The sequence below is a fragment of the Tinamus guttatus genome, unplaced genomic scaffold, assembly GCF_059628265.1.
Source record: "Tinamus guttatus ecotype Peru unplaced genomic scaffold, ASM5962826v1 Tinamus_guttatus_pri_ptg000208l, whole genome shotgun sequence".
Taxonomy (NCBI): Eukaryota; Metazoa; Chordata; class Aves; order Tinamiformes; family Tinamidae; genus Tinamus; species Tinamus guttatus.
Genome location: NW_028288742.1, coordinates 7,992,857 through 8,010,654, shown reverse-complemented (window position 1 = coordinate 8,010,654; position 17,798 = coordinate 7,992,857). Strand labels below are relative to the sequence as shown.

The 17,798-nt window shown below is 35.7% G+C and overlaps 1 protein-coding gene across 1 annotated transcript in view; it reads left to right on the top strand.

Annotated features, from left to right (window-relative positions):
• Positions 1 to 15,127, top strand: part of KIF6 (kinesin family member 6) — a 154,857-nt gene extending 139,730 nt beyond the window's left edge. Inside the window, exons 17-22 of the mRNA XM_088524309.1 lie at positions 1,239 to 1,323; positions 2,301 to 2,436; positions 3,990 to 4,078; positions 10,384 to 10,473; positions 12,338 to 12,444; positions 15,111 to 15,127. Coding sequence (XP_088380435.1) covers positions 1,239 to 1,323; positions 2,301 to 2,436; positions 3,990 to 4,078; positions 10,384 to 10,473; positions 12,338 to 12,444; positions 15,111 to 15,127 — 524 coding nt within the window. The remainder of the gene's footprint in view (positions 1 to 1,238; positions 1,324 to 2,300; positions 2,437 to 3,989; positions 4,079 to 10,383; positions 10,474 to 12,337; positions 12,445 to 15,110) is intronic.
• The last annotated feature ends 2,671 nt before the right edge of the window (positions 15,128 to 17,798 follow it).

Here is a 17,798-nt window from a genome sequence, read left to right as displayed (position 1 = left end):
TCACAAGGTTTGCACCTCTTTTATTTTTTTTTTTTGAGGGCACTCTCTCCACCACACTCTTGTCTTCACTCTATCCTTTTATAACATGCATGCCCAACAAAAGCTGTAGATGCCTGGAATGGGAATTGTGCATAGGTTTTGTCACCTTGGCTTTTAGTCTGAGTTAGCATGCTTGACCTAAGTACTCTAAATGAAATAAAATGCTTTCCAGTTTCATTTTTATTAAGCTGCAGAGCGCTACAACAAAAGATTAATGGTTTTAGCTGGCGTGCTGACAGGCAGAGAGGGGTCATTACTGCCCTCTTGTTCCAGACAGAATTCCATTCCTTGAAGCTAGGGTACACTCCTTAGGCCTAATGACAAGTTGATGTATAATTTATTTTCTTGGCAAAATAGCAGTCAAGATGGAAACTTGCTTGCATTGTACAGCAAATCTTTTGTGTCGTTCATTTTTATGTAGTCTAAAAGTTTAAACATGTTTTCTTGGAAATCTTAAACTACTCACTCATTCTAGAAATAGAAGCTGTTGTAATACTAGTAGGTAACTTTACATTTCCTTTCACTGCTGAATTTAACCCACTTTATATAACCTGCAATGGAAAGACTGTTTTGCATTTCTCAGTATAAGAACTAGCCATGTTGTAGTATTGTAAAATCGTATGTTGTTTTCTTCGGCTGAATTAGGGAGAAGTGTCCTGAAGTTCTCCTTCATCTCAAAAATATTCTCAAAGACAGTTTCAGGGTATTTCCCTTAGTTATAATAATTGTTTGACTTTATTGCTTATCAAAGATAATTTATTCTTCAGGATATGCCTTTTGCTCTCCTTTCTGTTTTTCTGTTTCCTGCCACCAGGATACAACTGCTGTTGTGTCTTCTTACAACAAACAAATTTGCTATTCTAGTCTTAATTACCTTGTAGCCCAAGTTGACAGGTTTAATGCATTTGGTTTTATGCCAAGTTTAAACATTTAAAATGGACTGACAAAATCATTTTCATTCGTATTTAAAGTAATTTTTCCAGTCTTTACTGTAAAATTCAAACCAACTCAATTCAAGTCACTAAAGTTATTTTGATCTCTCTTTGACTAAATAAAGCCTAAAAAGAATTTGAATCCACATTTCCAGAGGGGGAAAAATAGTATAGGTCCCCTTTCACTACTTACCTCTTCAAAAATAGCTTTTATTGTAATTAGAAGTTACTTCTTTTGCTCATGATCACTTCTTATTTCTCATCTAGCTGTTGTCAGTCCTTCTGAAGAACTAAATAAGTTTGATCCAGTAGAAGAGAAACTTCGAACACAAATTGAAGAAGAGAAAAAAAGGTATTACTTCTGACTCAAACCACCTTTCGAAAGATGAATTACACTAGTAGTATATTCCCGTTAGAATTTTGCACACACAGCTATCCTGAGGGTTTTCTTTGACATTTTAAAAGATGTCAGCTTTATTGTTCAGTGATGTATTTTTAATATTTGTATATGCTGTCAGTTTATTTGTACCACAGTACCTGAGAGGAAAATTCCACGTTTGAGCTAATGGTCAAAAGTAAATAAAATGCAGGTTAATGTCTCCCTTGAGGATTTGTGTTAGAAACTTGTGTTTAGTTCTAACTGTATTGTGAGCCAAGTCAGTTGTTCCAGATGTTGTATCCTGCTGTCCCCGACCTAAAGAAAACCTCTAGACTCTACAGGGTGGACTAAATATAAATAATATGCAGAGTATGCACTGCTTAACCCATCGTTCTGTTAGCTCTAATTCAACAGTGGACAGGATGATAAAAGAAAATATGTGCAATGATATCAAGTAATTTGATAGCATTTATTTTAGCTCTAATCTGTGAGGAAACTTCTGGCTACTTTATGCTGTCGGTAAATCCACAACCCTACCTTAGACAAGAGGCCTAGTTTTGACTGAAAGGTAGTTAAAAACACAGCTTCTAATTGAATCCAGGCTCTGCATGCCAGCTTTCTATTAACAGTATCAAGCTGAGAAATCAAAAGAAATAATTGATATATTTGACTGATATTGTCAAATTGATATATTGGACTATTTTAGTTGTTAGTATCAATCTCACTTGAACTTCACTGTTTCTTCAGTGAAATAAAAGTTTTTTCAGGATAAATTTATATTACATACAGCTTCATGAAAGTTCTAATAAAATATGGGGTGCCTCTTCCTCCCTCCACTATTCCCCCACAAACTCCGTTTATTACATATTATGTTGTAGTTCTAGTGAGAAAGGACTTTGTTCAGAGATATATTGGAAAACCTGTGATATACTTTCTTCTTCTCCTATTAGTTACAAAACAATGTTCAATCGCTTGAAAGGCTTGAAGGTAGAGATTGAGCACCTGCAGCTTCTCATGGAAAAGGCCAAGGTAAAGCTACAAAAGGACTTTGAAGTCTGGTGGTCTGAAGAGGCAACAAAACTACAGGTATAAAATTGCTTTGTTTTTCTTTCTTTTTTGTGCAAATGTAACATCTTCAAGTGTTGCTAAAAGTAGGAGTTAACTGGTTAGACAGAAGGGAGGCTAAAGGATGGGACCTGTGGCCAGATTCATCTCTATTAATCCAAGTGTAAATCTGACACAGCTAATGCAAATTATACTCATATGAAAGTTAATAGAATTGAAACAAAACTCTTGTTTCCTACTCTATTTTCAGTTTTGACTTCCTCCCAGACAACCTGAGCAAAAATTAAGAATTGTCCCCAAAATGCCACAGAGTCTGAAAGAACATAAAATGAATGGGGGAGACCTGGGGAAGAGCATCGTTCTTGCTGCTAGCAAAACTCAAATTTTGTCAGGCTTAGGCTATGTTTGAGTGTATTACAAGTTGGCAGTCATGCTGTAATATGGGCAAAACCCAGCAAGAATAGCTGAGTTTTAGCTTTCTGTGGCTGCAATGGCTTTTGTAACCTTTTTGTAACCAGTTCCCAGGGGGCCACTGATTCTGAGGACAGTGTGCATCCCCCAACTCTCTAGCTGAATCCCACGGCAAGTATCATTGCCTATTTAGGAACCCAGCAGAAACAGAGTCCTCTAGTTTAACGACTTGTATAAAAACAAGCTAAAGAAATATTTTAAACAATGTATATGAAGCTCATAACAGATTGAGACAGGCTGAAAGATGTGCAGTTTTGTAAACAAAGGAGACAATGCCAGAGATTCTGGAGGGAGAACTGAAACAAGTCAGCTTTCTCATGAGAACCCCTTCTCATGAGGGGTTTTTATGATGTTCAAGCAGTGACATGGCATTTCACAGCACAGTGGTGCAATGAAAGGCACATCAGCCCAAGTAAAAAAGTGCCAAGTGCAGACCATCCATTGCATATATTGTTAACTGGAAGAGAAGATTTACTTCTCCAGGAAAAATTATTGCAAATAAAAAGTGTGCAGTTATGTGCACTTATTTAATGAGAATAAATTTTAGCTGTAATTTTAATAAAATTGTATAAAATAGATACTGACCTTAATATAAAGAACGTATCCATCAAGTGCCATCTAACTAGCTTAAAATCAAGTTACCATTGCAAAATACTTTTCAGATTAAAATCCTTAACCGTATAGATGGCAAAGAGGATATCTTTTAGTGACCTTGCTGTCTACAAATTTAGAATTTTCAAAGCACTGAAAGTAATATTCTTGGATCCACTGGAGCATATTTTTTTCTATCCCTTAACAAGAAAGATCCAAGATTCAGCTTCCTAGCAGAATAGGAAGGATAGGAATATGAGCTCCCTAAGAAAATCAAATCAGCCAACATGTGCTGTTACATATTAAAACCATGAAACCTGAGCTTAGAAATACTTAAACCAATTCTAAACACTCTTCTCTTTGCTCAGTAGTGTGTGTCCAAGTGAAGAAAATACCCTACGATTTTTCAAGCAAGTCTGTGACTACCTTGTTATTACTGAGATTTGTAGGCCAATATTAAATGCTCTATAGAAGTCCTATGCTACATAATTTGTTTTTCAATCTATACCCAGCAGGAAAAGCCAGAGTTGGTTAATGCATCCAAAACTGTAGCAGTTAATCCCCGGTTTATCAAATCTTCAGAACATTTATCTACTAACAGGTAAAATACTCATTTTTTCTCTTCCTTCCTTAATTGTAAGGTAAGCAATTTTGTTAAATCTGCAGTACACCAGACTGCTTTTGCCAGCATCGCTCAAATACTGCATTTCCAGTTACAAGAAAAATGACGGTGTAGAAAATGAATTTTTACCATTCACTTATTTTGCAATTGTATTGAAGGTAGCTTATTGTAACTGAGTCTTTTTGACATGTTTGCATTGGGACCTTAGGAGACCCATTCCTAGGAACTCTGTGACAGCTAATGAATAAAAGCATGCCTGTTATCAGTGGATTTTGCTATATGAGAAGACTTCGTCTCCACTGCAATATATATATCTAGGGGGCTGCAAAACAAACAAACAAAAAAATATTAAAAAATGTTGTAATGTATAGCCTAGATTTGCTGTTGAAAAAAATGTCCTGGTGCTACATTTCTGTAGCGTATTATGCCACAATGAGATTATATTTGGTATTATAAAACACTGGTGCACCCCCTACAGTAGAAAAATGTAAAGCACATCCTCTTTATTTCATCGTCAGCCACTTCAAAACCTCTAATTTAAATTTGCACTAATAGGTCTTTCATAGCAGTGAAAGAGTGAAGCAAAATATGCCTGAATGTGCAGGTTTCCACATTTAATGACAATAAATGGAAATGGTCTCTCTTCCTCTCTCTTTCTCTCATCCCTATATCTCTCTTTCTCCCTCTCACTATACGGTTAACATTTCCTGATGAGCGGCTTTACTGTGTTTAAATGTTTTGAGGTTCTTTTTTTTTAGCAAGCAAAATACATCCTGCATGCTATTAAATGATAAATATTGTGATTTGCTTAAATTTGTAATATATATTCTAGTTTCTACTGCAACCTTTCAGGTAGCTCTAATAAATGCTCTACAATCAGTGCAGAGAGAGAATGAAAAACATAATCCTCTAATGATATCTAAGAAGGTGCTTCCAGATGGCTATGAGTGATGAATCATGACTTTAGTCTTCTCTGCTGCAATTCTTATTCAGTGTGTTCTCTAAAGATAGAGGAATATTCACTGCAAAAAAGGACATGGTTTAAGATCTATTTTCAGCTGTTCATTTCTGGTTTTATTCTGAGCATAACTACTATCACAGGGATGCTGATGGAAAAGAGTATGAGAAGATTTTAATGTACTTCAGTGCAATCAATTAGTTCAAACAACCCATGACTGTCACTTGAGTTACCCTCCTTAACTTCGTACTGAATTAACAAGGGAGCAATTGCACGACCTCTTTGCCCCATATTTTTTCTTGGAAATGATCATTTCTGGTTGGTGTCCTGATTAATTGCTTAGGACAGTGATATCTTCTGTAGTTTAAGTTGGATCCAAAAAGCACACATGATAATGCCCAAGGGCTTTTCAGAGCAATGGGTGGCTGTCTTGCAACAGTGATGATTCTTTATTCTTTTTTTCCGCAGCTCAGAAGCAAAAACGCTTAATTGGTATCTGTATGCTTTTCTTTTAAACTTTTCTTCAAATATCTTTACCATTTTGTGTTTATAAGAGCAGAAATCTCAGAAAATTTTGTCTAACATTTTGAATAGAACATGGGAAGGTGTATTCTTGCTTTAAGTTCCTAGGGTTATTTCATAGTTCTGGGCCACCCCACATGGCCTCTTGGAGAAACTCACATGTTCTTCATAATAAACAGTTCCATCACATCTGACTAATGGACATCTGGAATGAGGTTGACTGAATGATCCTTATAAGCATATCATAGATCCAGAATGTTCACCTTCTAGAACTGAAATTGTCAAGGGAGTCATAGTGAATATAGTTTTGCTCTCTAATAATATCTCTATCGGTATTCAGGCAATGGTCTTTTGAAGTCAACTGCTATTTCCATCTTGTGGTTGCACAGAGTAGATCTTATTTTATGCGTTTAAGCATATTTTACACAGGTACATTTCCAGAGTGATGTATGTGGGATTAGAAGCACTATTTCTACAATTTGTGAGGGGCAGCTGCAGGCTTAACATCCCACTGTGCTTGAAAACTTACTCTTCTCCCTACTTGAAAAAACAACGGTAGACTAAAAGTTTCCAATTTCACAGACTGCAAGAGTATAAAACAGTAGAATGTTAATTATTTCCCAAGGATTTCCTTGAATCAAGCAGAAACAGGAATTTTAGTTATTAATTCTCTCAATTGTGTAGGATAAGTCTTAGCCTACAGTTTCTTCTCACTGTTGTGAGGAGAAGATACCAGTCGCTCTTTGTTTCTAATTCACCTAGAAATCTACAACCTCTTTCTGTAAACTGATATTGCCATCTTCACCCATCAGAATAACTGGTCACAAAAGCAGAAATGGATTTTAATTTTTGTATTTTTATATACATAATGTAGTGTAAATAAAATCTATTTCCAAGGAGGAAATCAGTTCACAGATGGGTTCAGAGGACATAAGATCTAAAATTTAATGGGCTGCATGTAAGAAATCTAAGGCTGCTGATGACAGAATAAGTATGCGCTAAAATCATTCAGACAAATTCCTTAGTGTGCATTGATATAAATACAGACTCAATAAATTGAGTAATAAATCTCAGAACATCAAGGATGCAGATATATTCCATAATATATCTTGAGACTTATATTTTTGTTTGAACAAAATCTTTTAACCACCTTATAGGGCACAATTTATGTGCATTATTACTGTGTGACGTACCTTAGTCATATTGCTAGAGGCAATTAAGTCTTAAGAGGAAAATGTGATAGACTCATATTTTATATTAACTGAATTTATAACTAAAATAACAGGGAAGGGATGCTTGGTAATCCTTGTGAGGCTTAAAAAGGGTACACTCACGTACAAGGTGCTCCATTTATGGCCAAACATGTCTGTTTTTCAATTGAAAAAAAAAAAAAAGACCAAATTGTTAAGTGCCAAAATGTGTCTATGTTGTATGGAGATACAAAATGGTACATTTCTGCCTTAGCTAATAAGGTTTAAAAGACATAAGCTTTTTTCCTGTTACCATTAAAGTAAGCAGCAAACCTTGATTGATTTCAGTGAACACAGTGCTGAAGGAAAGGGCAACCAAAGGGTTATCTGTGAGTTCGGCATGAGGTCTTCCCCTGCATAAGAAAGCTATTTCTTGAACAGGCTAATCATATTACTAAATCTGATATACTAAAATAGTTGAAACCAGTAGTTTGTATAATATGATGCTTACAGACTCATGTTATCATTAACTATTGAGCAGATTCAATGATTTCCCAATTATATATAATCTTTGTATATGTCTTTCCTTTGAAGGCTATAGAAATAGCAAATCTCATCTGTTCAGAACAATTAATTTCAATGAAGAGCTGTACAAAGCTGAGAAAGAATGACCCATCACTGTCTTTCAGACAAAAAGGGCCTTATCAGGATAGTCCCAGAGCCACAGTACAAATAGCGGAATGTAAAATAATCAACAGGAAGTTATTTTCTTCAATAAGAACGTGATAAAAATTCCTCAACTGTGGAAAAGAATGTACTGCTTCTCCGTATTGTCTCTGCAATAAAGAGGTGGTGTTAGCTGAAACTCTTACCATATGCACATTTACATCTTTTGGTTGTAACCTGTCAAGTCTGGAAAAAAGTCTTTAAAAGTATGTCAGGCTCAGTATTCCAAGATCCATTCCATTCCAAAATTCAAGCACAATGTTTTGCTCATCTTCATCTGTTCTTCTTGTGCACTGGCAAGAAGTTTATCAGATCTGTTCAAGTCACTACTCTCACTAAAATTCTAGCTTCACTAGTGTTGAACCGTTCTTGCATTCTCCTGGAATCAAGAAATTGATGGATACTTATTCAAACTTTCTTCAGAATTCTGGATTTCTTCTCTCAGAAGGGATGATCCATTCATTTTTAATTCAGTTAGATCTTTGTCTGTTAACCTTACTCATTCCCTTTTACTGAATCTCATTTATCCTATTCCAGCAAGCCCCACAGCATGTTTGATCTCAGACTTCTTGGCTGTCCTGCTGCTTCTTCAAAATCCTCCTTGGAGAATCTCTTGGAGATAGTCTCAGATAACTCTTTGTGCTCCATTATGACTTTTAGCATCAGTTATTTTAATATTTATTGTCCTGAAGTGTAAAATTCACTCCCTATACTAGGGCTATATGAACTAGCTATGTGAAACAAAGGAAACATTTACATTTTTTGCAGTGTTTTCCATCTTGATAATTTTTCATTCATGACAGTTTTCTAAAGTGTTCTGTGATAAAGAAATACGACCTGGGAATAACATGTTTGACTAATGGCATTTCAAAGGTTTCCACATTAGTGCCTATTGGTAATAATTTAGCTCGAACAGTTCATCTAAAAATTTGAAAATGGGTCCAAATTTGACTTTGCAAGCAAATACAAAAATGTTCATATTTTAAGCAGCTTGAATCTTGCAAATGTATCTTTTTTTGCCTCAACACAGATTAGCTCTCTAATCATTAACCTGTTATATGGAAGCAGCACCCTGAGTCCATACAGATAATAGACATAAGCTGCCACTTGCAGAATAGTTTTTATCCCACAGAAAAGCATGTCTGACCCTAACTCTGCAGTCAGAGAGTGGGTGTTTAAGGCTCATCTGTGAGCTTTGTGCTGTTAATTTCCTAGATCTAGGCATCAGCTATCTCAATCTAAGTTTTTTTTAATATCAGCTTCCTCAGATTTCCAGGTTTCCCTAAGCACACCAAGGTGAATTTAGGCATCTTGTCCTAGGTCCAGAAGGAGTTGCCTGAAAATGAGGTCTGTAGAAGCCAAGCCATGTTGCACCTTCAGTATCTTTTTTTTTTTTTTTTTAACAGAACATGGGCAAAAGTCACCTTTAAAAAGGTGTTTTGATAATTCTGGAGACTACTTTTCAATGAAATTCAATGGGAAACAGGAGTTCAAATATATAAGCTACCATGACTTCAAAGCTCCATCAACTCACCCACAGTAAATAAACTTGCACACTCTGTTCACAGCAAATAAAAACCCAAGAAGCTTATTTCACTGATGAAAGGCAATGAAAAAGGATCACATTACATGACATCAGCTTACATTTGTTCCAGGCTAAGAGAACAATCATGGATGCTTGGTATGGCTCGGCTGATTCATCACAATTTAGTAAACTGCAGGAAACTTGAATACCTTGGTATCTCAGTGCTCAGACCCAGATTGCTTTTTTCGAAGTGTAATTTAAGCTCCTAAGTCATTTAGGTCTTAAAAACTGCCAAATCAATGGGAAAAAAAAATCAAGGAATCCTAAAGCAGAACTATGATCACAGATATTGTTAAATCACACAGTAGGTAGTAACATCACATTCTTTCTAGCTAGTATGTAGGCATAATAAAGTATTGAATATCATTAACATTATATACGCTATTGCTTTACTAGAGTAAGGTTGTGTCTCAATGTTATTTTAATCCATTTAGGCATGCAAATGGTATGGGACTTGAGGAGTTAAAGAGAAATGTTCAGTAAACCTGGAGCTGTTCATTTGAAAATGACTTATACTCTTGGGCGCAATATCTGCCACAAAATTGAACCTGGCACAGTGTAATACAGTAAAATTTTAGTAATAAATTTCTTTCTTTTTTCAAGTTCCCTGCCAGAAATATCAATACATCAGCCAACAATGAACATACTACTGCCGTTAGAAAAGCAAGAGCTTGCCAATCCTGCCATCTACTGGAAACAGTCCTACTACTGCGTAATTCCATATTTAGCCAAATTCTCTAAAAGGTTGACACGGGAAATGTGTATATCTTCAGGGAAAAGAGAGAGTCCCTAGACATTTCATGGCAGAAATCTGCTTTCCTATTTGTGAGATTCCTTGATAATGATATCTGTAGGGACAGGAATGCGCAACAGCTGTTTGCAATATATTTGGCTATCATCAATAAGCCACAATCCAAAATCCTCACTCAGTTTTTATCCAGTCTCCTACTGATTTTGGTAATATTTTTTCCTTACTTAAGAAAGAATGGAAAATAAGCTAAAGCTTCACTTGGCTAATAGTTAGTTTGGGAACTAAATATGTCTCCAGCAACTGTACATCAGATACATTTGAATGCGTTACAAGCCCAGCTTAGAAGGCAAATTCTAAAGTATAATCTTTACAAGCTCAATCTCTACATAAACCTAGTCATCCCATGAATTCAACTAAATTTCTCTTTCTTACAGAAAACAACTGCTTTATATAGATTCAAAAAAAAGTTTTGAAAAACAGCTTATTTGTAGTTCTTTAGCATGTATTAATGTTCCTGCTATACTCTTTCTTTCATTTCCCCTTCCATTCCAGTTCTTCAGAAACCATAAGAAACAGCCCTAATGAAGATTCAGCTGGGAATAAAAGTACAATTACTTTTAGTTACCCAACTTCAAAATCAAGGTAAGAAATGTATCTGAATTATCCAGAGGAAAATGTAAGTAAGTAATATATCCCCTAGATAGCACTCACAGGCTCTTTAAAAATGGGAAAGAAAATTGAAATTGCGAGTTTTCCTCCAAATTCCATAACACCACCATACTTTTACACCAAACATCTGCATTACTGGTAGGAAAAAGGTGACTTTTTGTTTGTCCTGAGGGTTTTTCCCTATGAGTTATGAGAAGTTATGGTGACTGTATCTTCTCAGCATGAAAAAAGAGCCTCCTAAAAAAAAATAAAACCATTTGAAGACAGAATAATTTGTAGGTACTGCAGAAGTCACAGACTGTACAGAGATTTTTCATTCTTGTGATTGTTGCCCTAATTGTGATGCTAATACAAAGTTTTGGGTAAGATTCCTTGTGGGTACTTCCTTAAATTATTTCGAGGTACCCTCATCCAAACTATTCTGGTTAAACAAAATGATACCAGGAGCCCGAGTGTGTCAGGCTTGACAAAGGTTGTATGTTATGTTTTCCCAAAAGAGGTGCTGTTTTTGTTAAAATTAACTTAGCAGGTTAGCAGAAACTACCTTTTCTTTTTAGCTATTTCTCTCTTTTTTCATTTGTGTTCATTTCCTTGACCTGTTCCTCCACTAAAATACCATGCCAAGTTAGTATACTTCCAGAAGTTACAGTCTTATTGTACTTTAACAGTTCTGACTATTACCACCCCTAGGAAAAATGTGGTTTCTATTTTTCTTATTACAGAAGAAAGAACAAATAGGAAGATTTTTTTTTTCATTTTCCAAAATAATCCACCCCTGGAAAAGAAAGAAATCATGGAAAATTTCAGCTGCCAAAACTGTTTTAAAATTACATTCATGTTTAAGAAAAACAGAAAAAAAAGAGAGAAGTTAAAGGAGAATTTTGGCAGTACCTTCCGAAATATAATCTGCATTTTTCATTCCTTATATTAATTGATAAGAGAATAGTCCTTGCTTGATGATGACAACTCCTTGTTGAATTATATAAGAACAGATATTTCACTGAACTTTTCCTTAGTGTTTACATTTTGGTTCAGTAATCTAGCAATTGATGACTTAATTAGTAGTACAAAGACAAAGATATTGGAATTCTGTTTTATATCAGACAAAATAAATAACTATAACTACAACATTGGATTACATAAAAATAAAATTACTCCCTATAGCTCCTGTTGTGCTTTGATGATACAAGTTTTATTATTATATTTCTCAATTCACCAGTCATGCATTAATTATTTTTTAAACAAAGTTAAATTTTTAGATCATATAGAATTGCATCATCATGCTATACCATAGCATAATATATCAATTGAGAGGCTATCAAAGAAAAGAGGTAAGTCAATAATTTAATTGCATAGATGCAAGATTTCCATACTGGAAAGTAAAGACCACAAAGTAGCTGTTTCTGTCAGCACACGACATGTGATTGCTTACTTCTGTATGTACATGGAAACTTAATTTCCTTACAGTAGGCAAAAATACTAGTGCTTTGTTCAAATAAATAGCAGCACTTTTTATCGCAGCATACACATGACATGCCCACATCCTTCTTTATTAAACCCACTATATGAAGCTTTTCTACTTGATAGGAAATCTTTGGCACAGCAGTCATTTTGTTTCCCTCTTTGTGAGATCTTTCATAATTAGTAAGCTTGTAGCCCTACCAAACCAGAAAGCTACTGACCAATTTTAAGGATCTACATAGGATGTCCTGAGCTTGAATCTCCTCTAAACTATGCCATCTCTGCCAATATATCTGCAGAACAAAGCAATGGGATACAGCAATAGAAAAAAATAATATTCTTAGCTTGAGTCTGCAAATATACTTGCTTGTTTCAGGAGCCTGCCAAGTTCAAGTTCATCGATTCCCCTGACTGGAGACAGTCAGGTTGATGCCGACATCCTCGCTTTCATTAAAGCAAGAGAGAACATCCTGCAAAAGAAAGGTAAATTCTTCCAAAAAAATAAGATGCCCAATCGAAATTTCCAATACATCATTTCAAAGCCAAAATAGCTTTAGTCCACATTTACACTGGCACAGATGGGAATTGATTCTGGTAGATACATTGCACTGTGTCCTCAGCAGCTCAAAACACTTACGGTTCTTCGCATGTATTTATTTTAATAGCTCAGTGCTACAATGTAAAACTATGAAGACTGCCTGTTTTTCCCCACCACCGTCAATTAACTTTCTGCATCAGGTATGCCTATGCAGCCCACATAGTATATTTAATTGCACTGAAATAAATACTGTTGCGTTGTTGATTCATAATTAACATACTTCTAAAATATTCCATATACATTTTCTTTAAAGCTATCTGCCCTGATTTTGAGCTGCTGTGATTCAACACTATTAATCTAACTGCAGCAGTTGACACCAAATAAAGATTATGCAGGTGATGACATTGCACCCTACCTCATTAGGCAGACTGGTTTGCTGTGTCTAATAGAGTCTTCCATTAACAGGTATTTCAGTATACCAAAAGGCAGTAAAACTTTCTGTGGGTATTTGACACCAAGTAAGGTACTGAAAACAATCATAGAGGGTAAATAATTAAAACTGACAATATGCAGAAGGCACTAAATGCACAACAGTGGCACTGCAAGGTAATCCGGAAGTAATTCATTGTGATAAAGAGAAACTGACTGAGATTTTCTTACTTTTTATTTATTTTTTTAAGTAAGAGTTTTTAGTGGCAGTAACCAACTAGAGAGAAGATGAAAGCAGCAGTGGTCACTGAAGCGATAACTTTCCATCAGCACTGGGGTGCTGATGACAGCAGCACTCAGCAAGCAATCAGCACCTGGCAGATGGTGTTAGCACTGTCACAAAGTGGGTCTTTGGTATCACTCTGCTTATCAGGGAAATGTTAGGTAAACATACAGTGGCTGAGAAACCAGCCTCATTGCACCCACCCGAAGCAAACACTTAACACACATGGGCTTTGGGTTCTCTCTTGGTTCAATTTAGAAAAGCTGTTGTAAAGTTTCTTTTGCAAATGAAGTTAGATTTAATTTGTAGGTAGCTCACCAGGAGCAGGTTAGAGATAAATGCCTTAAGATGACATTTAAGGCCTTTAGAAGATCCAAATACGATCCATTTTTCTGAAGTACAGTTATCTAATGAACAGGAACATAACTTATCATGTGATCACCTCCTAAATCATGCCATATCATAGAATCATGCCGTATCATAGAATCCTTAAGGTTGGAAGGGAACTCTAGGGATCATCTATAAGGAATGTACCTCTCAAATGCCTTTTTGTCTTCCACATTATTTTTTTTTTTCCAGCCACAGACTAATACCTAGCATCATCCATCAGTTTGAGAAGGGACTAGAGCTATTAGGTTCCAAGCTATAAAAAGTACTATAAAAAGTACTCTTGCAAAATGAAGCAGTGAACACTTTTAGAATTGTGTTGAAGTTCAATTAGGCTAGATGGGCTACCTCCTGCATGAAGTGGCTGGAAGTGATCTGAGTAGCTTTTGCGCAGTGCTCACTCTGGTCATCCTGGCAGTTCAGCCAGTCACTACATACAGGCAGGACAGAAAATTAAAGAGAAGAAGAAAAAAGTTTTCTTACATGTGATCCATATATTACAAGCTTGTAGGGAACGTTAAGCAGAGAGGAAAGGCACCAAAAAACGGAATGTATTCAGAAGGCATATTTTGAGAAAAAAAAGTGTTACATGCTATCAGTCTCTCATAGAACTCTTCCCCCGCAAAATTCAAACAGCTCCAAACTAGAGCAGAAAGAAATGTTAACTAACTGGTCCAGAATCACTGTTGAGTGGCTTCATATCAAAGCCACAAAGCCATATAGAAGCTAAGTCCACTGAGTCCCTGTCCAGCACACTGTTCTCTCCTGGCCAAACCCTCTCTGACCAAGATCCTCAGTAAGCATTTCAGCATTTACGAGCAAATGGGTGCTTTTCCTGTACAATTATTTCCACAGAGCTTCAATCTCTTTTTAAGAGTACCCTGCAGGAAACAACATGAGAAAGCATTGGTCCAGCCAAACAAAGGTCTGCTTGGTCTAAAAAATGTCAGCATATTTCCAGCTCTTTCCTTTATTGATCCTAACCCTTTCAAACTGTTCTATTATATCAATAGCTTAGAAGCAAACTGAGGCTCCACCTTGCATTAGCTGAGAAGAGGATAAAATGTGTGCAGAAGTCAATGGAGTGGAAAATAAATTTCATAAATAGAAAGCATGGGAATGCCCAATATCCCTGGTGATAGTAATATTGGAGAGGGAATGAGAGGTCTCAGAGGACATTAGCTCAGCCTGTAGATTGTGACCATTTACTTTCTAAACAGAGATGAATTAATGTGGGTAGATTCACAGTGGCGTTCTGGGGTTGCTAATACTGTTCAACACTGGAAAGCTTTTTACAGAGGCTACTCTGTAAACATGCCCTTTTCCTACCTCTTTCAGTCTTGAAGTAGAAAAATCAAAACTGCATAGAAGAAGATGAGTGATATTTTTATCTTAAAACCTTTAAGTTAAAATATCTTTTCTTTCTATTGCTTTGTGTTTGTTTGCAAGAATATTTTAAAACTGATGACAGGTCCTGAAATATAGTCTAACAGATTCTTTATCTCCTTGCAGGCTTGGGGAACAAGTGAACAAGTTGTTTTCTAGTGAAAACCACTATTTACTTTTAGAAGTAGTTAAAGATTTCTTTACCTTCCTCCTCTGTTTAGAAACCAGGTACCAATAACTGCTTTGTATGTATAACTTTAATTGGTAAAGATAAAAAAGTGACTTGCATATGACAGAAAAATACATTTCCCTAGAGGATGGTGTATGAATTTTTGCACTCAGTATCTTTAGCTTACATTAACATTTAGCAAATCTAAAACAACTAAACAGGAATTTTCCAAGAATGTTTGTTTACTGAGAATTTGTGGAGTGTTTTTCTAAATGTCAAAATTTTCTAATGTTTTAATGCTCTTCTACATCTTCAGTCTGGGGAGGAATTAGTGTTACTGATTGATTTTTTTTTCTTCTTTGGTAATTGTATGTGAAACCTCGCAAACAAATTCAGTCCATCGGTTTTACCCGAAAGGATCTGCATGATGCAGATTTATTATGGTTCAGATGGCTTCAAAAATGTTTGTGCAAAATAGTAGATATCTGGATTACCTGCAAAATCTTTTTTGAGACCTTTTGCTAAAGAAAATGAATTATCTCTATGTCTTCCCTTTCCCAAAAAATAGCTTTCCTACTAGATGATTAAGATACGTAGATTGTGTTGTAATATGATAATTAATTTTCTTTGGAAAGAAATTCCATGATTCAAAATTAGAATATTTTTTTCACTTGAATAGCTTAAATTGTATTTAAAATATACACCCTCCCAGAATATCCAGATTTCGGGAGAAACAGTGGCATTTGATAGGTTTAAAGCAAGACAGGACAATTCACAAATTCAGTTACACATTATATGCAGCACAGTTCTCCTTCATAACTGTAGTCTTTATTTACACTTCAGATTAAAACCAATCCAAATATTCAACGCAAAAAAATCTGTTTCTGAGAAGTGCATATTTTCAGATTGAAACACCATTTTTCATGCTAGCATTAAGCCTACAGTCATATAATTGGAGGGGTTTTGATTGTTCACATAAAAACACAGCAATATGTTGGCAGGACTCATATAGCATTCTCAAGGATGTGTATTTCCCAAAGTTGCTGTTAATGATTCTGTGACAAATTCAGAATTATTTGGAACCACATGATGAACTGATACGTATTCAGAACCATAGAAGAAACACGTTTATCAAACTAATAACTAAGATGCAGCCAATAAAGAAATATTTACTGTTGTTCCTTTTTATGCATTTCAATTTTCTGTAAAATTCAGCACAGCTGGCACAGAATTAGGCGATACAAAGTAAAATGACAGTCAAATCTCCAGTTACTTTCAGAAAGGGAAAGAGAGTTTGACAAACTGGTGAGATGTAGAAAAAGCCACAGGTTTTCTTTGTTGTTGTTGTTGTTTGTCAGCTTCGCTGGAGATTTTGTTCTGCCAGTGATGCTGAATTAATGTTTATACGACCTGCTATGGTGAGCAGGGCCACCAACATGTCCCCATCTAAGGTAGCTGGCTGGAGAAGGACCAGAGGCTCCAGCCATTGCTGACTGATGTAGATGTCTTTTCCTGTTTTCAGTAAAATACCCATCACAGATCATTTATTTGGATATTGCCAAAAGAGAGTTATTGGTAAAGTAGATAATTTCCTTTCACCTTTAAATGTTTCCAACATCTCTGAGTAACTGATAAAGAGAGATTATCTCAGTGTTATCCTTATGCAACGTATGTAACACTGCTATGTTTATATATCCAGTGTTTTGCTGTCAGTTTACTAAGCCTCTGAATCTCAGACAGAGAAGATTGCTTGTTTTCCTGTTTAAAAATCTTCTGGTCTTTTAATTTATTTATTTATTTTATTTTTAAACTTGGTGTGATGTTTGATTATCGGTATCAGCAAAATCATGCCTGATTTGCAAAATGATCTCAGATTAAGATTGTACCAGTGCACATGAAAAGAGCATCTGGTAATACAAAATCATATAAATAAATGCAGAAAATTGGCCTTCGATATTTAATAGTCATAAGAAAAGAGCTTTTTTTCTTTTTTTTTTTTTTAATCAACTGCCTGTTCCTCTTCAATGTTTTCTCTTGGGTGTATAGGAATACATTCAGATTGGAAGCAGCTTCAGATCTTTAATACAAACTCTTGCTCCAAGTGTCATCAACTATGAGATCAAGTTGCTCATAGTTTTGTCCAGTCTGGTCTTGAAAACCTCCAAGCTTGGAGACTACACAGCTTCTTCAGGCAATTTATCTGGTCCACTGCTTGACTGTCCTCATCAGAGCGTTTCCTTATATCCAGCCTGAGCATCCCCTTACTGCCTGCTGTCTCCGATCCTTTTACCATGCCCCTCTGTAAAAAGCCTGGCCCCATCTTCTTGATGGACTTCTCCTAGATGTCCAAAGGTTACTGAATTCCCCTCTAAGCCTTGTTTTCATTAAAATGCTTATTGCATCAGGAAACTCTGGTTGGCCACAATGCTAGTTGTTTTAGTAATTTATATTCAAGTAATTTCTAAATTGATTGGAAAGGACTCCAGGGTTTGCCACATTGCAGAATCATTCAGAGGCCTACGTTCCCACATGTAACAGTGTAAGTATATTTTGTAATATCTTCCCAAATAAGAGATCTTATTGTTCCTGCCTGGTTTACTCAATCATAAAATGCAAGTGTTTGTATCAATAGTATAAACAGAGGG